Source organism: Euleptes europaea, chromosome 6, assembly GCF_029931775.1.
Source record: "Euleptes europaea isolate rEulEur1 chromosome 6, rEulEur1.hap1, whole genome shotgun sequence".
Lineage (NCBI taxonomy): Eukaryota > Metazoa > Chordata > Lepidosauria > Squamata > Sphaerodactylidae > Euleptes > Euleptes europaea.
This window is the reverse complement of record NC_079317.1, coordinates 15685186-15712469: the sequence shown is the minus strand read 5'-3', so window position 1 is coordinate 15712469 and position 27284 is coordinate 15685186. Positions and strand designations below refer to the sequence as shown.

General features: G+C 45.9%; 1 protein-coding gene across 1 annotated transcript in view; it reads left to right on the top strand.

The window, feature by feature from the left end:
- Nucleotides 1–21758, top strand: part of TDRD9 (tudor domain containing 9) — a 96379-nt gene extending 74621 nt beyond the window's left edge. Inside the window, exons 23-36 of the mRNA XM_056851249.1 lie at nucleotides 121–221; nucleotides 886–1059; nucleotides 3366–3477; nucleotides 6027–6239; nucleotides 7240–7329; nucleotides 8452–8712; nucleotides 9638–9802; nucleotides 10804–10874; nucleotides 12736–12845; nucleotides 12990–13086; nucleotides 13678–13816; nucleotides 14540–14658; nucleotides 18688–18760; nucleotides 21657–21758. Coding sequence (XP_056707227.1) covers nucleotides 121–221; nucleotides 886–1059; nucleotides 3366–3477; nucleotides 6027–6239; nucleotides 7240–7329; nucleotides 8452–8712; nucleotides 9638–9802; nucleotides 10804–10874; nucleotides 12736–12845; nucleotides 12990–13086; nucleotides 13678–13816; nucleotides 14540–14658; nucleotides 18688–18760; nucleotides 21657–21758 — 1827 coding nt within the window. The remainder of the gene's footprint in view (nucleotides 1–120; nucleotides 222–885; nucleotides 1060–3365; nucleotides 3478–6026; nucleotides 6240–7239; nucleotides 7330–8451; nucleotides 8713–9637; nucleotides 9803–10803; nucleotides 10875–12735; nucleotides 12846–12989; nucleotides 13087–13677; nucleotides 13817–14539; nucleotides 14659–18687; nucleotides 18761–21656) is intronic.
- Nucleotides 21759–27284: the final 5526 nt, after the last annotated feature.

Below are 27284 nucleotides of genomic sequence, written 5' to 3'. Positions count from 1 at the left end.
ACTCTCCAGTGTCAAATGTTGAAGTTCTAAGGCTGTATGTATTGGGACACTCAGAGATTCACGTGCCTTGAAATGCCAAAACTCTACCTATCTATAGTCCTTTCTTTTTATTTTGAACAGTTGAAGAGCATGCCCTCGTATGGATTCCTTTACTATAAACAACTGCAGTCACTGTTCAGACAGTGTGGCCAAGTAAAATCCATTTCCTATGATGGAACCAAGTAAGTCGACTTTCTTAGCATTCTAAGCTTGACTGTACCTGAATGTGGTGGGGTTCAGGTTTGGTGGCTTGCTGGTTTTAGAGTGCTGGCATCTATATTAAAGTTTAATGCCCTGACCTGGATGGCCCAGACTAGGCCAATCTTGTTGAATCGTGGAAGCTAAGTAGGGTCAGCCCTGGTTAGTATTTAGATGGGAGACAACCAAGGAATACCCGGGTTGCTATGCAAAGGAAGGCAATGGCAAACCAGCTCTGTTTAGTCTCTTGCCTTGAAAACACCATAAAGGGACACCATAAATCGGCTGCAATTTGACAGCGCTTTATACACACAAGATTAGTGATGCTTCCAGGCTGTTTTATATTGATATAAAGATAAGAAATGTTTTACATTAACCACCTTCAATTTTCCATGGAGTACTTCGATGTGTTAATAAATATCTGAAGATGAGTACATTTGTAGATAAGCGGATAATTGTGAGCCGTTCTTTCCTTATATGTTCTGTGCTTCAGATAGTATGTCACAATGTTCTAAAGTGAAAAGTCCTGAAATTTTCCCAACCCCATTTTAATTTAGGGATTATGCTTGTTTTTAGAAGTATATGGAGACTCTTGCAATATTTTTTCAGGTCTGATGCTCCCCCCACCCAATTCTTTTTTTTAAACAGAGCTTTTATAGAGTTTTCCCGGAATCCAACAGAACGCTTTAAAATGCTTCCTGCTGTCTACATGGCCCTTAAGATGTCACAACTGCGGACTCGATTTGAACTTAATGTTCATTTGCCAGAAGACATTGAAGAAAAAATGGACATGGGATCAAGTGTAATAATGAGGGGCGCACGGTATGGTATCATGTTAGATGCCCTGGGTTTTGTAAAGAACAGGCAGTGATTTTTATTTCACTTTTAGTAGTATTGAGTGACCTGTTCACAAACAGGTGTGTGTGTGTGCATTCCCAAGAAAAGCCTGATTTGCAACCAGTATTGCAAATGAGAGAGCCAGCGTGGTGTAGTGGTTAAGAGCGGCGGACTCTAATCTGGAGAACCAGGTTCCCTGCTCCTCCACATGAAGCCTGTTGGGGGTGACCTTGGGCCAGTCACAGATCTCTCCGAACTGTCTCAGCCCACGCGGAGGCAGGCAAGGGCAAACCCCCTCTGAACGTCTCTTGCCTCGAGAACCCTATGGGGTCACCATACGTCAGCTGTGACTCGATGGCGCTTTCCACCACCACTTCATTGCAAACGAACCAAAAGTGCTTATAGTTCCTTAGTTTGCATAATTTTGTTCTGCAAGCTGTATGGAACTAAGTGCAAGGCTGGATCCTTGCCCCCTGAAAACCCTTTTCAGCCCACTGCATGGTCTAGAATAGTGGTTCTCAACCTGGGGCCATATGGCCCCCCGGGGCCCCCCAGGATATTCCAAGGGGGCCACAGGTGAAAATTGCATACATGGGGGGCCACGGCACGAGCCTAGGGGGCCACAGAGGGAAGTGAGAAGTGAAGAAAACCGAAGTGAAAGAAAAGAAAAGAAAACAGAAAACAAAAAAAAGAAAACAAATAGAAAACAGCGGTAGAGGCTTTGTTCTCCCTTGTATGTGAACATTGTTGTTTCTTAGCGTGTGGTATTCCCTTTCTGTGGGGTATTTGTTGTAAATTTCAGTTCCCCAATAAGAACTGCAGATGTGCATTTTGTGTGGCTGTTTATGCTTTGTTGTTCCTTGGCTATTTACAAACAAAACATTTAAATAGCTACCTTTCTGCCGGTAGGACAGGGGGGTGCCGCAGGAAGGAAACAAGATCGGAAGGGAGCCACGGTCGGAAAAAGGTTGAGAACCACTGGTCCAGAAACTTCTTTTTTAAAAGAAAAAATGTCAGCAAATGGTGCTGAATTCCACAGCCAGCGAGCACTGTTTTTCGTTTGCGTGGGATTGCACAATGCTCAAATGCCAAAGCAGATAAAAAAAAAAAGAACTAATGATTTGAATTACACCTCAAGTAGATGCAATCAAACACAGGGTTGAATTCTGTGACTGAGTTATGTACGTGCTGGATAATCTCTGCTGTGGGGAGAGCCAGCATGGTGTAGTGGCTCAGAGCAGTGGATTCTAATCTGGAGAACCAGGTTTGATTCCCCACTCCTCCACATAAGCGGCGAACTCTGATCTGGTGGACCAGGTTGGTTTCCCCACTCCTCCTCATGAAGCCTGCTGGGTGACCTTGGGCTAGTCACAGTTTTCTGAACTCGGCCCACCTACCTCACAAGGTGTCTGCTGTGTGGAGAGGAAGGGAAGGAGATTGTAAGCCGGTTTGATTCTCCTTAAAAGGTAGAGAAAGTTGGCATGTAAAACCCAACTTTTCTTCTTCCCCTTCTGCTAGAAAAGGCCAGTAGGAAAGAAGAGGAGAAGAGGAAGCTTGCTCTGTGGCAGAAACCGTCTAGCATGCCTAAAGTTGTGAGTGCTAAGAGGGTAACGTGGATGCCCGGAACAAGAGAATCTCTTGGCTGTCCCCCAAATACACTCTGTTGCTCTTAAAAATGTAATTGAAATTTGATTTACAAATGATGTACAAAATGAGACAGAGCAAATCCATGTAAACTTGCCACAATTTTTATGAAATAAGTGTCATCTTAAAAAAAAAAAGTTAGGTATTTTTTTTAGATATTTATACCCCCTTTTTTCTCCTCACAGCAGCAACCCTGTGAGGTAGGTTAGGCTGAGAGGGAATGACTAGCTTAAGATCACCCAGCGAGCTTTTGTGGCGGAGTGGGGATTCGAACCTGGGCCGCCCACATCTCAGTCCAGCATTCTAATCACTACACACCAGGCTGGCTTGCCATATAAACACATCAGTTCCCTGGGAAAAAAAAACATGACGTTAACATCGCAGGTAGAATAGATCATTGTACTTTGAATTACTTTGTAGTTCTTTGAAAGATCAATACATTTTTTTCTTTTGTCCTCAAATGAACTGTCTGGCATTTTTCTCTTGTACAATGACCTTGAGGCGAACATCTGTATTCTTTAAGCCGCAGTCAGATGGTATCATGCTGGAACGCTTTTACTGGAAAGAGACATCCATGCTGTCGGCTCACTGATGTTGGTCTTGTGTGTGCCTGTGCTGTATTGTTGTGCTTGTTTTCCCTTTACTAGTGTGAAGGTGGACTTTCAGAAACATACAGTGGCTCCCATGCAGAAGTTCAGCAGCGGCTTAGACAATTCGCAGACAATTACAGGCCTTGATTTGTCAATCAACATCACAGAGGTAGGGATGTCTCCATGTCTAAAAATGATACCACTGCAGCTAGCGGCACCGGGGTACTCTAAAAGTGGGAGATTTGGGCTTCAGAGGTCAGGAATGGGTTTGTCCCTGATCTCATTCATATCAGACTGTCAAACATGAGGCCTGAGGGCTGGATTCGGCCCCTTGAGAGCTTGTATCCAGTTCGTGAGCCAGCTAAGGCAGCCGCACACACCCCACTCTCAATCTGGAGGTTTGATTGGCTGTGAAGACTTTTAAAAATGTTGCTTTGACAGCAGCTGCCACCACAGCACAAGGATCTACGCTATGTTACTGAAGTTAAGCTGAGGCAATCATTTGGGGACTCTATACATAAAGGACTATTGCAGATCTAAGAAAGAAAATAAAAGCACATTCGCTAGTCTTAACATTAGAGTCACAGTCACTTCATCTTTGTGTCTTCCGTGCAGTCGTGCATGAGACTGCACATGCGCATCCCATGCGTGGCTGCCCAGAAGGCAATCAATGAACAACAGTTACAGGTAAGTGCAACACTGTTTTCGCCTTCATGTCTTCAGTGCAGTCCCCTACATGCCTGCACAGAAGACACAAAGATGAACAGTAGTTACAGGTAAATGCAACACTGTTAATTCTAGCATCCCTCCTGGAGGTGGGATGGAACAAGCTCAGCTTGCTCCACTGAGCTGGAACAAGTGCTTGAACATTATCAGTGTGTCCAGAGGCCTTGTAACCCTTCCTGCCCTAGCTAGGGGAAAACCTCTTACCCATCCCTGGATTTGGGAGCTGATGCCCTCCTAGCATCCTTCCCCAGTCCTGTGGAGCATGTCTCTCACAGGTCTTATTGGCCAGCTTATGTTTTGCAATAGCTGTCCGTCTTTCTCCTTCCTGGCAGTTGAGTTAATGGTTATCTCCTTGCAAGAAACTCATCTCCTGCTCTGCTGGCAATTTGAGCATTTTATGGCCCTCAAACACATGAAGCTGCCTTATACTGAATCAGACTCTTGGTCCATCAAAGTCACTATTGTCTACTCAGACTGGCAGCGGCTCTCCAGGGTCTCAGGTAGAGGTCTTTCACATCACCTACCTGCCTAGTCCCTTTAATTGGAGATGCTGGGGATTGAACCTGGGACCTTCTGCATGCCAAGCAGATGGTCTACAAACTGAGCCACAGCCCCTCCCCAGGAAAGACTGTTGTTCCCAGAGCTTTGGGGACCCCCAGGCAAGCCTCAGAGCATCTTACATCTCCTGGGCATGACAACTTTGCCCTTTCTCTAAATTCCAGATGTGCCCACAAGCTCAGCACTGTTGGAGACCACTGGTCTAAATCCTGACCTTCAGGCTGCAAGTGGAGTTGCCTTCTATTTATTTATTTGTGAACGTAAGAAAAGCCATGCTGGACCAGACCAAGGTCCACCAAGTCCAGCAGTCTGTTCACACATTTATTTATTTATTTTGGGTTTATATCCCGCTTTCTATCCCGGTCAAAACTGGGCTCAGAGCGGCTAACATCTGTTAAAACACCATAAAACAACAATAAGAATATACAGGAAAAAATTCAAGTTCTAATTTAAAACCAACAGTTCTGCGTTAAAATCAAGTAGGCGCTCATTTATCGTTACGCAGGGCCGCAGGTAGCACGGGGAAAGCAGTCAGGGTCCCCTATTAAAGCGCAGATGGAGTGCAGGAAAGGAATCTACCTCTGTACCAGGTGCCCAAACTATAATGGCTCAAAGGTCTATTGATAAATAACGGCCAACCAAGTGCCTCTACGAAGCCCACAAATAGGACGACTACAGCAGCATTATCCTGCCTGTGTTCCACAGCACCTAATATATTCGGCATGCTCCTCTGATGCTAAAGAGAGTAGGTATATTGAAACATGGGGAGGAGCTAGCTCTTATGAACAGTCCGGGGCTTCTCCTGTGAACCATCAGTACAGAAAGAAATGATGCGGTTGCACAACCTGTGTTGCCAAGGTAATGTGAAAGCCCGCTTTCCTGGGACAGGGAGAGAGCTTCAGCTCCTCTACACCTTTTCTCCTTAGACATTCAGCACTGTGCACAATGATAGGCAAAAATTCAACCCTGTCACTGCGAGATGTTTGAAGTTTAACAGTAGGAACGAATACATTCCCTTTGTATTCTCTTGCAAAGCAAGTCTGTTGGAAGACAGATTATCAAATTAAATGGGCTATGGTTATCTGGAGAGGAGGCATGGAAATTTTCTTTAAAAAAAAAAAGTACTAATGAGGACCAAGCCTGATGACTCTCTGATCCTGGAGAAGATAGATATGCATCATGACTAGTATCCATTTTGACTAGTAGCCGTGAATAGCCCTCTCCTCCATGAACATGTCCACTCCCCTCTTAAAGCCTTCCAGGTTGGCAGCTGTCACCACATCCTGGGGCAGGGAGTTCCACAGTTTAACTCTGCGTTGTGTGGATCTTGCCAGGTTCTCTCTTCTGGCATTGTGCAACTCTGGCAATTAAAAGTTACGTAGGCGGGGTAGGGAGAGAATCATATTGTTATACAGTATTTTATTTTTCTTTCAGGTGGTGGAAGTTGGACACTTTTGGGGTTACAGAATCGATGAAAAAAATATAGCTGTCTTAAAAAATCTTACTTCAGAGATCAGCCAGTTAGAACTGAAGCCTCTGTCGATCCGTCCCTATCCTGACTTGGTTTGTATGGCGCCGTTCACAGACTGGGAAGATGAAAAATACTACAGAGCCCAAATCCTGTATGTGTCTGGGGAGAGTGTTGAGGTACCCTTTTCATTTCTAATGCTAGAGTGTGTGATTTTAATTGATCTTTGTTCTTAAAATGCAGTAAATACAACTTAACAATCAAATCATAAACTTATAAAGAAGGAATAGGTCTGTAAATCTACCGTATGCCATACAGGTTGTTCATAAATGGATTCTGTCATTACCAAAATATTCCTAAATGGAATTTGTTGCTTCTTAAAGAATGTGTCTTCCCACCACACTTGAGTACACAGGTTGTGTCTGAAGTCCCCCCCTCCCATCCACGGTCAGATGTAACACACAATCACGCATAAGTTGCAGGTTCTCTTAAATTCCAGCATGTGTGTGGTGCCTGATTAGGATCAGGACCACAGCTCAAACGATGAAGGATCTTCAGTGCCCCACCCCACTCGTTTTCCTAAATTGAAACAGTCCCAGGGAATGCTGTTTGGGGAAACACACATGCTACACATGGGTTTTCGTCTTCATCGTCATCGTCTTCTAAATTAAGGAGAAAGCAAAGGGCGAAAGAGGTGGGGATTGAACTCAAGAAGAATAGGCATTTATTCAATTTTTAATCTTTAAATATGCTACAGTATAAGAACGTAAGACAAACCCGAATGGCTAGTGTTCCATCTAGGCCTTCTCCTGATGTTGACTCCCAATTGAAAGGTTTAACAGGCTCATAGGTGTGAGGTTGTAGCTTCCTGAATATCCCAGAGTAGCCTGAGTTCCTCAGAGCTTGGAAGCTGAGCAGCGTTGGCCGTGGTTTAGTACTTGGATGGGAGAATACCGGGAAAGACCAGAGTCACTATGCGGAGGAAGGCAATGGCAGCCCCCCTGTGCTCACCTCTTGCCTTGAGACCCCATGAGGGGTTGCCATAAGTCGGTTGCAACGTGACAGCACTTAGTCATTATTAGGTGTCAGGTTGCGGTCTTGCATTTGCTACCGGCCTGTTTCCTTTTGAGCTTTGAAAGAATTTTCAGTCTTCAAACTGCTGTGGCCTTTATTACCTAGGTTTTCTATGTAGACTATGGCAATAGATCCAAAGTGGCCTTGGACCATCTGCGGGAGATTCCAGATCACCTTCGAACTCTTCCTTTCCAGGTAGCATTTATCCTTCCTTTGTGTTGTCCTTCCCTTGAAATTTAAGATCAGCTTGAGAGGCCCAGTTTCCAATTCATGGGAAATCATAAGGTTGTTTTTTGGTGGTTGCTCTGCGTGCCTTTCCAGAGCAACATGAAGCTGCCTTATACAGAATCAGACCCTTGGGTCCACCAAAGTCAATATTGTCTACTCAGACCAGCAGAGGCTCTCCAGGGTCTCAGGCAGAGGGTCTTTCACATCACCTACTTGCCTTCAGTCCCTTTTAACTGGAGATGCCAGGGATTGAACCTGGGACCTTCTGCATGCCAAGCAGATGCTCTACCAATGAGCTACAGCCCTTCCTTGAGGCGCTGCCTTTGCTTTGTGTTTACAACAGTTTTGTAAGGAGGTAAAGACCTTTATGTTTCACTGGCTTAATTAATTAATTAATTTCTATTATTTATAGTCACTGAGACTCAGGGTGGCTTGTACTGTAAATTGATACGATCCACAGGAAGAGCTTGACCAATGAACTGTGCAGTTATAAAAAAAAAGAAATCTGAAATAGTTTATTTATTTATTGTACTACTGATGCTTCATTTGGCTTGATTTTTGAGATTTATTGTGTTGCTGTTTTCTCTACTTCATCTTTTCTAGTTATGCCCCTTTGGAGCCTTTTGTTTAAAACAGTGGTTCCCAACCTTTTTTTTGGCCACGGCCCACCTAAGCATCTCTAAAATCCTGATGCCCCCGCTCCGTGACATATAATTCATAGCAGGCTTTCCCCCTGTGACGTTGTCACCAGCTGACCGCCATGTACCTTCTGATTTTATTTTTTAAAATGGGTATGTCACAATATATATTTATATACTGTATATAAGGCCCCTAGAACCATAAGAAATGCAAAAAGTTCACTGTTAATAACTCATTCTCAAATTGCCCCCCTTAAAAATCAAATTGCTCCCCTGTGGGGCATGTGCCCCACGTTGGGAACCACTGGTTTAAAAGCAGATTATGAATAATTTTTTAAAATTGATGACTTCTGTAGAAAATAGAAAAAAATCAAACCCTTTGAATTTTTTTCATTTTCCGGGGGTGGGGGCGGAAATTAAGAACGCATTTTTGTCTTTTTGTGCGTCTCAGGCTTTGGAATTTAAGCTGCGCCGAATACGGCCCTCTGCACATTCTCTAGTGTGTGGAGAGCAGTGGAGCTATGCGGCGAGTCAAAGGTTTGCCTCTTTGGTCAACCACTGCGCCCTGATGGTGAAGGTGTTTTCGATTGTGCACAGTGTCCTGCACGTGGATGTTTACCGGCACTCTGGCTTCATGGATATTGTGAATATCCGAGACGTACTTATCCAAGAATGCTATGCAGAGTTGTCAGAGGACTCCTATGAATCAAAAGTATGCCTTGTACTCTTTAACCTTTGCTTCAACTAGGGCTGGGTATTTTAAAAATTTATTTTACTCTTCCTTTCTTTCTTTAAATGAAAGGCAAAGCCAAGAGGCGGGCAGAATGTACTTCGTAGGGCCGAACTATACAGTGCCTTTCTTGGCGAGTCGGGTCAGGGTTCCCTGGAGCCAACTTGCAGAATGTCATTTTAAAAATCAGCAGGAGACTGGTTCGGCTCAGAACGGCAGTTTTGGAAGAGGACAGCTTGATTCGAGTCCAGAAACACCTTAGAGACCAACAAGATTTTCAGGGATGAGCTTTTGAGAGTCAAAGCTCCCTTTGTCAGATACTGACCAAGGGACCTTTGACTCTCTAAAGCTTATATCCCCAAAATCTTGTTGGTCTCTAAGGTGCTAGTGGACTCAAATCTTTCATTTCTTGGTTTTTCACAGCTGCCCAATTGCTCCCCCCCCCCGCCTCTGAAGGCTTGTTGTTGGGAGGAAGTCACATGAACACATGAAGCTGCCTTATACTGAATCAGACCCTTGATCCATCAAAGTCAGTATCGTCTACTCAGACCAGCAGCGGCTCTCCAGGGTCTGAGGCAGGGGTGTATTCACATCACCTACTTGCCTAATCCCTTTAACTGGAGATGCCGGGGATTGAACCTGGGACCTTCTGCGTATCAAGCAGATGTTCTGCCACAGCCCCTCCCAAAGTCATTTTCTTTGACTGCCCATAGTTTAGAACTGGGGAGGGGTGGTTGTGGATCTCTTCCCAGTGGAAGGGCGGGTTGGAGAGAGAAGGTTTCGGCCCCACTTTCCTAACGACCAACTCCAGGATGCCCTCGGCCCGCCACAAAGAGGAAGAACTTCTAATAGCACCTTCAACATTCTTTCTCTTTCTGCCTGCTCCCGTCTCAATTTTTCTCTTCAGCTAAGTAGCGAAACTCTCCAGGAGCTGTTTGCAAAGCCAGATGAGAACAAGGGGGAGAGGGTTGCACCTGCTGAGACTAACTCGAGAGAGGAAGAAGAGGAGCGCCTGATCAAAGCGTTGTTGGATAGGTGTGCCATCGATAGGCTCGGTGCACCCAACTGCAAGGTGAGTTGAGAAGGTATGACTCCCCCCCCCTCCATTTTCAGAACCGTGTGCTGTGGTCAGTATCGCAGAATGTAAGCTATACCTTCCATCCAGATCTATTAATAGGGTCAACAGTGAAGCCTTTCAGCTTCCTGGCCTTGTTGAAACTTTGGGAATGATATATCCTGGGTGTTCCATGTACTGCGAGCCGGGTTAGGGGATCCCCGGCTTGGGTCTCGTATGACATTTAGTTGAACCCTGAGGGGTGGGATTTGCAGCTCCATACCTTGGTTCAGAATGACAGCCAGCCCTTGTATCTCATTGTGCCTGCCAAGGATATTTCCCAATAGTATCACCCATAGTTCATGGACCACCTGTGCTTAGATATAGTTTCAAGGACTTATCAAAGGCAGGGTTTTTTTTACCCTCCACTTTTCCTGCAAGAGTGGAATAATAGAATCATAGAGTTGGAAGGGACCACCAGGGTCATCTAGTCTAACCCCCTGCACAGTGCAGGAAATTCACAACTACCTCCCCCGCCTACACACACAGTGACCCCCTACTCCATGCCCAGAAGATGGTCAAGATGTCCTCCCTCTCATGATCTGCCTAAGGTCATAGAATCAGCATTGCTGACAGATGGCCATCTAGCCTCTGGTTAAAAACCTCCAGGGACGGAGAGCTTACCCACCTCCCGAGGAAGCCTGTTCCACTGAGGAATCACTCTAACTGTTAGAAAATTCTTCCTAATGTCTAGACGGAAACTCTTTTGATTTAATTTTAACCCGTTGGTTCTGGTCCGACCTTCTGGGGCAACAGAAAACAACTTGGCACCATCCTCTATAGGCTAGCCCTTCAAGTACTTGAAGATGGTTATCATAGGGGGTCAGTAGAAAACCTCTCCTCCCCTGACCCCTCCCCAGCATTTCCAAAGACAGACATCTACACTTTACTACTAATACTACTAGGACACGCTCATACGTTGACTTAATTGGTGACTTTCCCCGCTCTTGCTTCCAAAGGCAGTGTTGATTGGTCCCTTCAACCCATACAATCTGAAATTCAGCAGTATGACCAGGATCTCCAGGTTCAGGTAGGATAGTGTGTCAGTGTGTCTTGTGGGAAAGCTTCGAGTCTTTCCTGTTTTGCTGCTGGGAATGGCCATTTCTTGACATGTTAAGAAGCATCTAGAAAACTCAGGCCCTTGGGTAGGATCTGAAGGCAATGCAGCCATCTTGCTAAAACTATATACATGGTCTGGTTAGTGCCCTCGATGGTTGGCCTCTCAGAATCTCTTATCATAACCTGCCTAGGGTTTCTTAACAGAAGAAGAGGTGGTATGTTAGTGTAATAAATACATTTACTTGGGTATTTCATTTGGATCCCAACTTTCCTCCATCACATAACTCGAGGGGACATACATGGCGATCTCCAACAACAACAACAAAGCCTTTATTGGCATAAGATAAAATGTACAAAAGCAAATACATAGAATCCATACAATACAAGGATCTCCATAATTTTTACAGTAAAATCAGTTTAAGCGCATTAGGTAATTTAACAGTACTAGGCCAGCCTTATTTGGTACACAAGCGCTCACGTTCTTGAATTGCAAACTGTAGGAATCTTGCCACCGATTCAATTTTTATGGGGTCCTGGGTGGTCATAAGGAGAGACACCTTAATTTTGGCGGGTATCTCCTATTTAGGCACTGACCAAACCCAGACCTCCAGAGCTTCGGCAGCATTGTTGTACCTGAGAGCCCGCGTGGCGTAGTGGTTAAGGGCAGTGATTTGGAGCGGTGGACTCGAATCTGGAGAACCGGGTTTGATTCCCCACTTGTCCACATGAGCGGTGGACGCTGATCTGGGGAACTGGGTTGGTTTCCCCAGTCCACATGAAGCCAGCTGGGTGACCTTGGGCTAGTCACAGCTCTCTTAGAGCTCTCTCAGCCCCACCTACCTCACAGGGTGTCTGTTGTGGGGAGCAGAAGGGGTGGCGATTGTAAACCGGTTTGATTCTTCCTTAAGTGGTAGAGAAAGTCGGCATGTAAAAACCAACTCTTCTTCCTGCACCCTGAAACCATGCCCTGGGATTAGGCCAGGGGTCCCCAATGTGGGGTCTGTGCACCAACACCTTTCCTGGTGCCTGCCAAATATTTTTTGAAAGTGGGAGGGCCCAAGTGAGGTTTTTGCCCAGCAAGGCTTCTGATTGGCCAATGAAGATTTTATTAGCTGTTTCATACTTAAAGTTCTTTGTGCAGCGTTTGTATAAACGTACGGAGAAAAGTGTTGCCATATCACCAGAGCCTGGAAGCTAAGCAGGCTCAGCCACACGTGAACACATGAAGCTGCCTGATACTGAATCAGACCCCCTTGGTCCATCAAAGTCAGTATTGTCTACTCAGACCGGCAGCGGCTCTCCAGGGTCTCAGGCAGGGGTCTCTCACATCACCTACTTGCCTAGTCCCTTTAACTGGAGATGCCGGGGATTGAACCTGGGACCTTCTGCATGACAAGCAAATGCTCTACCACTGAGCCACGGCCCCTCTCCACAGTTAGTACTTGGAGGGAAGACCACCAATGGAGGTTGGGATTGCTGTGCAGAGGAAGAGAAAAGCAATGGGAAACCACCTCTGCTCATCTCTTGCCTTAAAAACCCCGTGGTCCTGAGGTTGCCGTGAGTCGGTCGCAACTCGATGGCACATTTTAGTAGCCCTGTTAGGCCAGTTTGCCCTGAGCTTGGCAGGCCTTGGGAGGCCTTGGGAGCTATGCAAGGTCGGCTGCAGTCAATACTTGAATGGGAGATCATGAAGGAAGACTGGTTGCTGCGCGGAGGAGAGCAACGGAAAACTACCTCTGCTTATCCATTGCTTTGAAAACCGCATAGTTCTGGGGTCGCCTTGAGTTGGTTGCCACTTGACAACCTATTATTGTTGTTATTCCCCCTCCTAGAACTGTCTTGGTAGAGAAGGATAGTATCAACTCTGTGGTTGTTGATGACGTCCCAGAGGATTCGTTTCAGCAAATGTTGGTTGCTGCGTCCATATCGGTGAACTCAACAGGTAGAGATATGTTTTAAGTGGTTTTAAGCACATCACTAAATAAAACAGTCTTTTGTTTCTGTTCTTTAAATCAGTTTCCTGCTGTAGATTTCTATTTGTCAGGTTGATGCCTCCTTAAAAGTGGTGTGTTCTTGTTGATAACAGGCTCTACCATGGTGCTAAGAGACACTTCTCTCATGCCTCATATTCCTGGACTGCCGGCTCTGCTGAGCATGCTGTTTGCCCCTGTGATAGACCTGCGGTAAGTGCTCACTTGTAAGCAATAACCCAGAAGTCAATACAACAAATTAATTGCCTGTACGGCTTCCTTTTACAGTCTCTAGGAAAAAATATTCGAGTACCAAGACAGACTGTTGGCCTGTGGGAACTGGGCACCTCTCGTCTCTCCCGTCGTCACCCCCATTTTTAACCTTGGTTAGGAAAAACCCTAAATTATGGTTAAGCATCAAAAAAGGTAAAGGTAGTTCCCCTGGCAAGCACCGGATCATTACTGACCCAAGGGGTGACGTCGCATCACAACGTTTACTAGGCCGACTATGTTTTACGGGGTGGTTTGCCAGTGCCTTCCCCAGTTGTCTACACTTTACCCCCCAACAAGCTGGGTCTTCATTGTACTGACCTCGGAAGGATGGAAGTCTGAGTCAACCTTGAGCCGGGTACCTGCAACCGACTTCTGTCGGGATCGAACTCAGGTTGTGAGCAGAGCTTTTGACTGCAGTACTGCAGCTTTACCACTCTGCGCCACGGGGCTCATCCGGTTAAGCGTTAGGTCCGCCCAGATTCTTGCCTCATAAAGTACATGTGGCCTTTAAATGCTCTACGCTTTGCTTAGGGTGGATGAGAGCAGAAGGAGATACACTGGTGTCCTTTGTGGTCTGGGGTGGAACCATGCTCTGGGAACCCCAATCTTCCAGGACCATGACATGGAGCTTGCGTTTGATGTGCAGATTAATGCTGACGACATAACACAGGTAAAAAATTTAATTCTCTGCATTATGACAGTGAATGACTAGATTGCCAGATTTGTTTATTTAATTCACTTAACATCCTGCCTTTCTCCTCAACGGGGACCCTAAGTGGCTTACATCATTCCCCTCTCCTCCATTTTATCCTCACGACAACCCTGTGAGGTAGGTTAGGCTGAAAGAGTGTGACTGACCCAAGGCCTATTATAGTAGGTGCTGTGGAACACAGGCAGGATGGTGCTGCTGCAGTTGTCTTGTTTGGGGCTTCCTAGAGGCACCTGGTTGGCCACTGTGTGAACGGACTGCTGGGCTTGGTCTGATCCAGCATGGCCTTTCTTTTGTTCTTATGTCACCGAGCAAGCTTCCATGGCACGAGTAGGGATTTGAACCTGGGTCTGCCAGATTCTGGTCCAACACTATTAACCACTACAGCACACTTGCTCTCTCATGTGGCCAACGACTGGTGTCAGAAATGAAGGTGGCTTCCACAATAGTGATTTACCCACTGATTTTTTTTTAAAGAATGACTTGGCGAATAGGCCACCAGGGTCACATGCCAGGGGGGAAATCCTGGAGAACAGCCCTGTGTAGAATCAATGAGAGCAGAACAGGGATTGTAGTTGGATACAGTAACCACTACCATTCTGGCTAGACAATTCATTTTTAAAAAAATTATCTAACTGGCTGTCAGTCCAGCAGTTCTCAACCACAGCTCCTCTCTGTTTACAGATAAACATCCTAAGAAAAGCCATTAACAAACTAGTCAGCGATGGCCCTAAAGGCTTGATACATTTGGGTAAGGAGAGAATTACTCATTTACAGAACGTGGCTCGCCAGAACCTTTTAAGGTAAGCTCTCTCTCTCTTTAACGTTTTCCCCGTTGGTTGAATCATTTTTACATTTAGGGCGCTTTCACACATGCCGAATAATGCACTTTCAATCCACTTTCAATGCGCTTTGAAGCTGGATTTTACTGTGGCTGTTTATGCTTGGAAATTAGCAGCGTGTTCCAGGCTGAAGTGCCCTTCATATTCATTCCAGAAATCACTGCAAAGCCAGCACATACCTGCTTCGCATTTCTTAAGAGCCCCTTTAACGCAACCTTTTTTATTTGCTCCGTCCCCACCTTGAAGCATTCACTCAAGGAAGCATGAAGAATCACAGCCACGGTTAGCTATGCAAACGACGATTGCTAATGGCTGTGCAAATGAAGGAACAAAGGAGCAGGCGAGTGGGGGTGGTGGAATTTGTTCTACTTTCTCCTATTGCATCGGGACCATGAATAGGCATTTAAAAGGTTGGATTTAAAAAAGGAGCTTTGAGCAAGTATCAAAATCGACCCTGCATAAATGGCCTGGGTGAAACGGCAAAATCCACTTGCAAACGATCGTTAAAGTGCATTGAAAGTGGATAGAAAGTGCATTGTTCGGCTGAGAGAGTTCTGAGAGAACTGTGAACAGCCCAAGGTGACCCAGCAGGCTTCATGTGGAGGAGTGGGGAAACCAACACGGCTCTCCAGATTAGAGTCCATCGCTCATGTAGAGGAGTGGAGACTCAAACCCGTCTCTCCAGATTAGAGTCCGCCGCTCTTAACCACTACACCACGCTGGTTAGGAGCCGCTTTTTTATGCCTTAAGTATGAGAAGTGAGGCTATGCCAGGAGGTGTTCTCAAGGATCGCCTCCTTATCTTTGAAACTCCAAGTCTCCAGATCATCCTGCTGTAGTGCGGAACCTTTTGATGAATTCTTGTCCAGATAATAAGCAAATATCAGTTGTGGTTCTTTCTGTCTCTCTCTCTCTCGCTCACACACATACCCTTAAAAAATAACTTGCTGTCAAATGTTGCTACCCACTCTGATTCTGCGGGAGGTACCATGTGTTTTTTTAAAAAGCCAAAGCTTGTTATTTTTTGCCAAACACAGTGATGAAAAATAAAATACCCCAATACAGAATACATTATTATGTATTCAGGGCAATTCAACTTCTTCCTGCTTTGCAGTGTTTAAGTTAATTGTATTTACCATATGTCACCACTACTTAAGAGGAGAATATGCATTTTGAAAAACAGGTCCAGACAGAATGAATTAAAATGTATCCCTGCTGTATTTTGCAGAGCTCGGGGAAATGGGAGATGGCAGGCGGGGAGTCGGTAGTAATCGACTTGTCACATGCGAAAAAAACATTCTAAAAATAGCCAGGAACTATATCTGTTGTTGAAAGAATGCACATCTATGTGCATTCCCTGGTTTGTGCAAACGTTAGCACTGGAGGTCGACTTTAATCTGCTAAATGCCTGTCTTGTCAGGATGACCTGGATAGGGCCAGTACGGCCCTACTTTCTCCACTGAGCCACTGTAGAGCCAGCGTGCTGTAGTGGTTGAGGGAGATGGACTCTAATCTGGAGAACCAGATTTGGTTCCCCACTCTTCCACATGAGCAGCAGACTCTAATCTGATGAACTGGGTTTGGTTCCCCCCACCCTCGTACACATGAAGCCTGCTGGGTGACCTTGGATGAGTCACAGTTCTCTCCAAATTCCATCAGCCCCACCTACCTCACAAGGTTTTTGTTTTGGGGAGGGGAAAGGGAAGGTGATTGTAAGCCGGTTTGATTATCCTTAAAAGGTAGAGTAAGTCAGCATATAAAAACCAACTCTTCTTCTTCTATAGTGCCTAGTGGAGGGCCCGGTGGCAATCCAGACCTGAGGGGCTTTCCTGCTGACCCCCTGTATAGCCTCACCCTTCATTTGGCCCCTCTGCTACTTTTCATGTGTGTCCTGTGGATTCATAGTCAAAGAGGTCATGCACTTGAAGAAGAAGAGTTGTTTTTTATATGCCGACTTTCTCTACCGCTTAAGGAAGAATCAAACCTGCTTACAATCACCTTCCCTTCCCCTCCCCACAACAGACGCCCTGTGAGGTAGGTGGGGCTGAGAGAGCTGTGGCTTGCCCAGGGTCACCCAGCTATGCCGACTTTCTCTACCGCTTAAGGAAGAATCAGACCGGCTTACAATCACCTTCCCTTCCCCTCCCCACAACAGACGCCCTGTGAGGTAGGTGGGGCTGAGAGAGCTGTGGCTTGCCCAGGGTCACCCAGCTGGCTTCGTGTGGAAGGGTGGGGAAACAAATCCAGTTCACCAGATTAGCCTCCGCCGCTCCTGTGGAGGAGTGGGAAATCAAACACGGTTCTCCAGATCAGAGTCCACCACTCCAAACCACCACTCTTAACTGCTGCACCACACTGGTGCCTGTCCCAATCACCGAACCTGGGCCTTCCCCAATCACCGAAGGGGGTAAACAGTCCTTCACCCCTCCATTTGACCTTCAAGAATGCACAACCCTCCCCTCCTGTAGTGTTGGAACATCTCTCTTGCAGAATCCGCCCCTGCAGTCTCCACTTAAAAGCTTCTCAGCTGTCAGGTCTTGGGAAGAGACCTTTCTCAGCCCGAGGCCCTGGAGAAGTCGTCCATATGCACAGGCGATTCCTAAACTGATTGCTCTCTTCTCCCCCCAACCCAAATCTGAGCTGAAGTCTGCTAGGAATAATCGAATGTGGAGGATCTAGTCTCAGAGCAGAGACTGCTTCCTGAGACATTTTGGCCCTACAGGTTCCTGTGAAGGCTTGTTTGTTTACGTAGGTGATCTTATGATGTCATCTTTCTGCTTAAAGAAACAAAACAATGCTCCCAAGTTTTCCTTGTGTCCAGCTGAATAAGTTAGGCAAGAATTTCCAGCTGAGAGAACTGAATTACGAGCCTTCGGGATCAAGTATTTAAAAAAAGCTATTGTTGTAAAGGATACGGTAGAGGCCATCTAAACGTTCCCTTTCCCAGGCAGGTTAGTTCCCAAAAGATATTTATTCCTCCTTCCCTTGAAAGCCTTCAAGGGGAAAAAAATCCAAGACGGCATCTATCCACACATAAGAAGAGCTCTGCTGGATCAGACCAGTGGTCCATCTAGTCCAGCATCCTGTCTCACACAGTGACCAACCCGTTCCTCCGGAGGGCCAACAGCAGGGCAGAGAGGCCTTCATTGGAACATCAGAAGGGCCCTGCCTGGATCAGACCAGAGGTCCATCTAGTCCAGCACCCTGTCTCACACAGTGGCCAACCAGTTCCTCGGGAGGTCCAGCAACAGGTCATAGAAGCCAAGGCCTTCTCCCCATTGGATATTACACTATCATAAGGCTACAGTGATGATTTCCCTGTGGTCAACCCATTCCAGCTACAAATGATTGTCACAGGGCAACAGTAGCGTTGGCTTGGAGCTGGTTTGTGTACAATGGAAAGTCAGTAAAGTCCACATGAGGCTTGTTGCTTTAGGAACTACATGAAAGTACTTATTGGTCAAGGAACCTACATACTAGTATAGGAAAGAAAGAGAAAGCATTCTAGCTGTCTTGGCTAGGGTGGAGAGAGACTGCAGAGAGCACATAATGGCAAAGAAGCAGGAAGTGAATAGGTTAGCTGGAAGGAAGGAGAATCCTTGAGAATAGCAGTCTGGGTAAGCAAAGAGACAGCAGCAGAGCCAGACAAGAGGAAGGATATAGAGGAAACTGACCTATCTTGCTGCTAGCTCTACTGCCCCTTCTGGAGTACAGGTGGGCTTTGTATAAAGAGACATTGCTCCTGTCCTTCCCTTCCAACAGCTAGCACAATACACAGTAATGCATGGATGCTGCCCAAATCTGCTGTGCATAGAAGAAAAGTGGGAAACCTCTGTGCCGTGATTCTTGTAAACATTGATGCTGAAATACAACGCAGTTGGATTTCATTCAGTGAGCATCTGGGCAGTTAAAATAAGTTCTCTGTATAAGGAGACACCTTTTATTTGTGTGTTTCTTACTAATAATTATTGTATCTTTTTTTTCTCCCCAGCCTGATTTGCAAACCAAAGCCTCGGGAAATAATTTCTCCTAAGTGGTATGCCAACCCATATGAGTGGGGCCAGGTAAGATTTTGCCAAGAAGAAGAGTTGGGTTTTTTATATGCTGACTTTCTCTACCACTTAAGGGAGACTCAAACTGGCTTACAATCATCTTCCCTTCCCCTCCTCACAACAGAGGAGGTGGGGCTGAGAGAGCTGTGACTGGCCCACAGTCACCCAGCTGGCTTCGTGCGTAGGAGTGGGGAAACAAATCCAGTTCACCAGATTAGCCTCCACTGCTCATGTGGAGGAGTGGGGAATCAAACCTGGTTCTCCAGATTAGAGTCCACCGCTCCAAACCACCGCTCTTAACCACTACACCACGCTGGCTCTCCAGTTAAAAGCCTTTAGAATAACACGATGTTATGATTAAGGATGCGGCAGGTTTTACTGTGAATACATTCAGCGGTCGAACTGACAGTGTTCAGAGGCTGCACTCACACCTGAGCTGATCATTCGGTCTGTTTGGATCGTGTCAAGCGGCAACAAATGCCCCCCAAACCGGTTTGCATTGGGTTTTCCCAGAACTGCGTATGCACAAAGATGCTGCCAATTCAAACTGATCTGCAGCCTTTCTGCAGCTAAGGGCTACTTAGCCAAACACTGAAGGGACGGAACACAACATTTATTTATGACTGATGTATATGATTTGTGAGTGATCTCTTTAAACAATTGCCTGCTGAGCAGTGTAGTTATGGAGCAAGGATATTAGGGGATAGTAGAACTCACTCAGGCTGTGAGAAGAACACACATGCGCAAAAAGCCAGTTGTACTATACTGCATGGTTACCATGGAAAACAGTGAAGCAACCAGCCGAACACCCACAAACAGATCGATGAACTATCGAACTGACTGTTGAAAAATCAAGTCTCTGTTTGCAACGGAAGAAGAAGAGGTGGTTTTTTGTATGCTGGCTTTCTCTACCACTTAAGGAAGAATCAAACCGGCTTACAATCACCTTCCCTTTCCCTCCCCACAACAGACACCCTGTGAGGTAGGTGGAGCCAAGAGAGCTGTGACTTGCCCAAGTTCACCCAGCTGGCTTTGTGTGTAGGAGTGGGGAAACAAATCCAGTTCACCAGATTAGCCTCTGCTGCTCATGTGGAGAAGTGGGGAATGAAACCCGGTCCTCCAGATCAGAGTCCACCACTCTTAACCACTACACCAGAAGATGACGAAAATTATGAAGATGATGAAGACGACAACGAAGAAGACAAAGTGTAAGTATACAGGTTAAAATGTTCTAAAACAATCTAAAACATCACTAGAACTGGTGGATGTTCATGCGTCCTTAATAGTGACTCCCAAGCCTTTCAAGCAGCAGACCAACCCCTTGAAAAGCATCCCATTAAGGCCTGGATAAATACTGTGAATTCTTGCCCCACAAAAGCCAGGAGGGTTGCCAGAAGCACCCAGCAGGCCAAAATGCACAACCGGCAGTCTGCGAATGGAACATGACTCCTCTAATTTTATCTTCACAACAGTTCTGTGAGGTCTGTTAGGCTGAGAGAGAGTAACTGGCTGCATGTCATCCGGTGAGCTTTGTACAGAGTGGGGATTTGAATATCAGGTCTTCCACATCCCTAGCATAACTACTTCAAAACACTGGGTCACAAGTTGGCGTCAGCTAAGAATAATCTCTGCTAGGGCTGTATCCTGTGAAGCAGTCCTAACCAGCTTCCAGCTGCACTAAGAAATAGGGTTGCCGAATCTGCCTTGGGAAATTCCAGGAAGTCTGGGAGGGGGTGCTTGAGGAGAGGGTGGAGTTTGGGGAAGGGAGGGAGCTCAGCAGGAAAATGATGCCACAGAGTCTACCCCAGCTGTGTCAAACATAAGGTCCTTGAGCCAGATCCAGCCCCTTCAGAGCTCTTGTCTGGCCCATGAGGCAGCCCCCTCCCCCACTCTCGATCTGGTCTGATGTTCTTACGATGGCTGCCAACTTGAAAGGAGTGGACATGTTCATGGAGGAGAGGGCTATTCCTGGCTACTAGTCAAAATGGGTACTAGTCATGATGCATACCTATTCTCTACAGGATCAGAGGAGCATGCCTGTTATATTAGGTGCTGTGGAACTCAGGCAGGACAGTGCTGCTGCGGTTGGTTGTGGGTTTCCTAGAGGCACCTGGTTGGCCACTGTGTGAACAGACTGCTGGACTTGATGAGCCTTGGTCTGATCCAGCATGGCTTTTCTTATGTTCTTATGATCTGGGCTGGTGAGGCATGGCCTGACCCGACCAAGTGACATTTATGTAACAATTGAGTTCGACGCCCCTGGTCTACCCTCTGAAGCTGCTATTTTCTCCAGTGGCCTCTGTAGTCTGGAGATCAGTTGTAATTCTGGCAGAACTCAAGGCCCCACCAGGAGGCTGATAACGCTAGCTGGGAAAGTTTGATCGGAGCCTGCTGGATGGCCTTGGGCTAGTCACAGTTCTCTTCGAGCTCTCTGAGCCTCACCCACCTCACAAGGCATCTGTTCTGTGGAGAGGAAGGGAAGGAGATTGTAAGCCGGCTTTAAAGAGATTCTCCTTAAAAGGTAGAGAAAATCAGCATATAAACAATTCTTCTAAGAACTGCTTTTCTGATTAGTTCTGTTTTGTTCCAACCTTACTTCATTTGTACTGGCCTCAGTACCAGGTACCCTTTTTAGGCAGAGATAGCACCAACTGAATATGGGACTTCTGCCTCTGGGGCTCGTGCTCTATCACTGACCCACGGCCCCCCTAAGGTTGACGGTGCTCATCTTGTTCCAAATGGCCCCCGTATCCCATAGATTCAAGGGCTGTGTGAGCATTCTCACAAAGCTGTGTCCTCTTCCCTCTTTCTCACCATGGGCTTTCCCTGCCAGAACTCAGAAATCTTCACTTTGCTATGACCTAGCTAGGTTTTTTAATAATCTTTCCCAATTTTATTTTTCCATTAGCTGAAGACGAAGTTTGTCATCGACCAGTCTGACATGCAGGACGCAGATGAGAAGAACGCATCCCTTTACCAGTTGCATAAGTTGGTTCTGTTAAACATCTGAGTCTCCAATTCCAAGCGTGCCTTCTGAAAGGAAGCCCCATTGAAATCAGCAAAATTTATTTCCAAATCAATGTGTTTTAAGTTCAGAACGTTGACTGTTTTTTTGCAGTCCTCGTTCAAGTACAAGACCAAGGGAATGCAAGAAACATTTGAAGAAATGCATCTTAAGTTCTTAGTTTATATTCCCCCAATCATCTTTTTGATCTTTTAAAAAAAAGTATGTGCATCGTACCTAAATTTGGGATGATCTGGGAGGCAAAGCTGGATCTTCCAATATTTTGTCTCATTTCCCTTCTCTTGAAACTTTGCTAAATAGCTGGTGGCAGGAGATTGGTTAGGGATGATTGGGCTGGGAGAGAAGGGGTTTGACCCTTCGGTGCTATTTTCCTGCTCTAAATTTTGCCCCCATGAAGCACTGTTTATCCAGTAAGGAGGAAACATGGGGGGAAATGTATGTCTTCCCTACTGAGGCAAATAGTACCTCCGCAAAAGCTTTCAGCCACCCTTGACCAGCCCGAAATCATTCTTAACTCCCCTCCCCCCATTCTCTCTCTCTCTCTCTCTCTCTCTCTCTCTCTCTCTCTCTCTCTCTCTCTCTCTCTCTCTCTCTCACTCACTCTCACACACACACACACACACACACACACACACACACACACACACACACTACTGCTCTTTATTGAAGTTGAAAGAGAGAGGAGATCTTATCAGAGACTTGTCTAGTTTGTCCCTTGGTTTTCTCTGTAAACGTTTAAGAAGATGCACGTTTTGCTTCAGTTAAGAAGATTCTCTTTTTGGGTAGTTTGGTTAACTGTTCTTCTGATGACCAAACTGATGAATACAACTAAGGGGTTTGCATTTTAACTCTTTTGACTTTCTGCCTGGTTTTTGTGCCATGCAGTATTTATTTCCCTTTTTGCCTTTGAATTAACACGCATCAGCTGTTCACGTGTTGCATTTAATATTGACATTTCTGTTACTGGGTGCGTAAAAACTTTCTAGGTTTGTTTTCAAGGGGAAAAAGTTAATGAACACCATACTCTGTGCCTTGGTGATTTTGTGTTGGGAAAAATAAAAAATGTCTTAGCAAAATAACAACTTAGATTAAATCAGTTTTGTTTTGCTCTTTCCATCCACACAGTAAAGTAGTAAATATTGTAGTCTTTCCTAGCCTTATGGAAAATCCTTTTGAAACTCTATTGGTTATTAAACTCCAACATTCACAGTATGGTCTAATAAAGCTGCTCTGAGACTTGTTTATCTTCATTGGAAATCAGGGACCTGCTGTAATACAGAGTTTTGTTGGGGGTTTAGGGGGGTTAGAAGCAGCTTGAATAGCCCAGACTGGACTGGGCTTGTCAGAGCTTGGGAACAAAGCATGGTTGGCCAGTCAGTAGTTGGATGGAAGATCGCCCAGGAAGACTGGGGTTGTTAGGCAGAGGAAGGCAATGGCAAAATCACCTCTGCTTATCTCTTGCCTTGACCACCCCGTAGCCCTGAGGTCACCATGAGTTGGTTGTGACTCCACAGCACATTCTTCTTCTGGCCCATGCTAGTGAGATCTTAGAAGCTAGGCAAGGTCAGCCCTGGTTAGTACTTGGATGGGAGACCACCAAGGAATACCAAGGTTGTTACGCAGAGGAAGGCAGGGGCAAACCACCTCCGTTAGTTTCATGCCTTGAATGCCCCAATGGGTTGCCATAAATTGGTTGTGACTTGGTGGTGCTTAATTCTTTTATATTCTCATAAATCAGTGTAAGAGCTATTGAATAACTGTCTCGTAATGCAACGTTATCAGTCATGTTACAATCACTGGTGCTGGGGTGATACAGGAGCTTCCCACATGTGCCATCCAGCAGTCTTATTCTTTGTGAACGATGCACATGTTCACATTGTGGCCAGTTGGGTGGGACTGGAACTGGTGCCACTAAATCATGTGGGACAGGACCGTGCTGGACGAACTCCCATACTGCTGAGCACAGGTGCTTGTTACCCAAACTGGATCCAGAAAGGGGAAAATTAGTTTGTTACAAGGTCTCCAGCCTGATAAAGGATCTTTTGTGAGTGAAGATGGAGGTTTTATGCCCACACAGTATTCTCAAGAGAAAGAGTAACGGAGACCAACCGATTCAAAGTACATGAAATATTTGTTTACTTGCAGAGGTAGACCAAAATTGCAAACCACACGAATGCTACCACAAATACGAACACAAGTAAAATAAAAAATAAAACCCACTCTCTCCCTCCCCATGAATAAAGCCCCTATAAGATGATCTTCCCAGATGGGACCAATCACCCACATTCATTCTACTGTACCTCATTCCCGGGAATCTGCTGCCCTCTGGTGATCTTTGTGCTTAATGTTTTAAGTGTCTTACCGTTCCACGTGTAGCCCGTGACGTTTTCACCTTTACATTTTATTTCCATTAAAAAGTTTAGGCTTTAGGGCATAGGGAGCAAAAGGAGCATGGGCAGTTAGTAGAGTTGCTCGCATATTGCCAACCACAAGAGCCCCACCTCAGTGGTAGTGCATCTGCTTGGCATGCAGAAGGTCCCAGGTGCAATCCCTGGCATCTTCAGTTAAAGGGACTAGGCGAGTAGGTGATGTGTGCATTGAACCATCAGAAAGCAAAGGTGTAACTATCTCACCAGGATACCCATATCAGCTGTTAAACAAGAGCAACAACAAACTAACAACTGCAGGCTTTTAGTCACCACCTACGATGCAGCGTACACTATTTTGTTTTTTTTAGGAGAGAGGAAACATTGAAAGCGGACAGCACGGATTTGCCTGCATGCCTGCTCGAAGGGTCTGGTTTTCAGATCAGTCTGGATATGGGATGTCTAAATAAGGGATACTCTACCCGTGTCTTGTGCAGGAGAAAGTCTTGCATGCCTTGTAGCTTGTCTGTAGCTTGTGCATGCCTTGTAGCTTGTGCATGCCTTGTAGCTTGTCTGCGTCACTGCGTCACCTCCCTGAGCAGTTTTACGTGTTAAAACAGTAACATGCAAAACTGCTCAGAGGTCATCTGGAGGTTTGCACTGAAATGCCATCGGTAGATGTGTTTTCAACCAGCCCCGCTCTTCTAACAATTTCACACCCGTCTTCAGCCTTAGAGGTGAAGGTATGGTGGAATGAGGTCACTCAAAGCTCTTTCCCACTCTATTTCCTTATTACCAGTAGGAAGAGCAGAGAGTGGGACCCTTCCTTTTGGAAGAGAACACTTTCCTCCAGGCCTCTGTCTCTCCTGATTTCTCCGGTTTCCTTCCAATTGAGTTGGACACTGCCCTCGTTTCCTTTCCTTTCATTCCTGCCTGAGGCACGGCAGGTCACCTTTAATGACATCCTGAACAGTCTGCATTGTGCCGAATACTTTCACACAATCTGTGCCTTCTGTCAGGGCTACAAAATAAACCCCACATTGTCGTGGAAGTGTGTGTGACAGACGTGGACATATTTTTTTTCTTCCTAATGTTATTAGCAGCAATTGTTGCCCAGAACGACCAGGAAACATGAGTCCCGAGCTGGGCATTTTTGGATTGTCTGGGACCAGCGGACAAACCCTTGGAGACAGTTCAGGCTCTTATCAGTTCTTCCACAAAGAATAGCTCCATGCTTTATGCTCCTATTAGATAGGGTTGCCAACCTTCAGGTACTAGCCGGTGATCTGCTATTACAACTGATCTCCAGCTTACGGAGATAAGTTCCCCTGGAGAAAATGGTTGCTTTGGCAAATGGACTCTATGGCATTGAGGTCCCTCCCCCTCCCCAAACTCCGCCCTCCTCGGGCTCTGCCCTCAAGATGTCCAGGTATTGCCCAACCTGGAGCTGGCAACCCTACTATTATTAACCTCTGCCCACTCTGGCTTGGGAAATTCCTGGAGATTTGGAGGCAGTGACCTCGGAGGGCAGAGGTTGAGGGATGGGCAGGGAGGACACTGTGGATGTGATGTCATACAGCTCACCCTCCAACGCTGCCATTTCCTCCAAGACAACTGATCTGTGTACCCTGGAGGTCAGCTGTAATTCTGGGAGAACTCTAGGCCTCACCCTGAGGTTGCTAACTGTAGCAGCAATATGTTTGCTGAGTGGACATGTTCATGGAGTGGGCGTGTTCATGGAGGAGAGGGTATCCATGGCTACTAGTAAAAATGGATACTAGTCATGATGTATCCCTATTCTCTCCAGGATCAGAGGAGCATGCCGAATATAATAGGTGCTGTGGAACACAGGCAGGATGGTGCTGCTGCAGTTGTCTTGTTTGTGGGCATCCTAGAGACACCTGGTTGGCCACTGTGTGAACAGACTGCTGGACTTGATGGCCCTTGGTCTGATCCAGCAGGGCCTTTCTTATGTGTATATTGGTATTTTTGCATTGAACGCATAAGTGTGAATAATCCTTAAACACCGTCCTGGTGTAAAACACAGGTATTTAGATATCCAAGCATCATCCCAGAAGGGCAAATCCAAAGAGTACACGCTCAGTCACAGTCCAGAAGGTCAAATACGCCGAGAGGCACAGAGCAGCGTGCACACAACTTATTATTTTCTCTGAAGTAAGACTTGTTTTGAAATTATTTTTAGTATGGCATTTCTGGTACAGTCAGTCTTTATTATGGTCCACAATCCATTCAGAAGCAGAAAAAAGCCCACTATTATAAAATTAATTCCCTACATAAAATTTCAACATACATCATTCAAATATTTAACAGTTTAAGGGTTAGAATCCTAGTAGATTATTCACAGGGTGTTAACTCGGCCCATATTTTCACTGCAAAGAACAGAAACTTATCCACAGATATAGTACTTTTCTGGAAAACAATTAGTGGAGTACTGCAGTGTATTTTTATATAGTGTGAATTAACTTTGCCACTGTGAAGAATATTGGTTCTTTTAAAAAGAATGGGGATTCTTTAGTTTTTTTAAAAATGAGTTCTGCACACCCCTTGGTGTGACTTTCCTTACGATTTCCAGTTGCAGCCTCATTGCACAGGTTTGCGGGTGGAGAGTTCATGAACGGGAAATCATCTGCCATTCCTTCACAGTAGCGACTCCAGAATGAGATCACAGCATAAGCATAAATGTCAGATGGGAGATGCATGCGTTCAGGATAAAAATAGAAAAGGGCATGGAAACATTATAATTGAGGCTTTGGAAAAATCCACTGCGCCGATTGCAGTGATCCTTCTGGTGTCTGCTGGTGGATTCTACGCTGGGCAGAGAACATGGCCGCAAACCCTACCCCAAGGCGCCAGCAGCTGAGAAGCTCTTAGTTGAGTCATGAGAGCTTGTGGGGCTCACCTGAGCCCTGGCCCACCATAGAAGAGGCCAGAGCCCGGGTGCTGGTGCTCAACACCATAGGCACCACTGGCATGGGGAGCACGGAATGTGGTAGAGGTGAGTAGACAAATGGTGGAAAGCTATGAGGAAGAGAGATGATGGGCAAGGTTGACTCTTCGGCAGGATAGCCTTGCTTCCAAAGCTAGCGGGTGGTGTAGATCTTCCGGAGAGGACAGAACTTAGAAT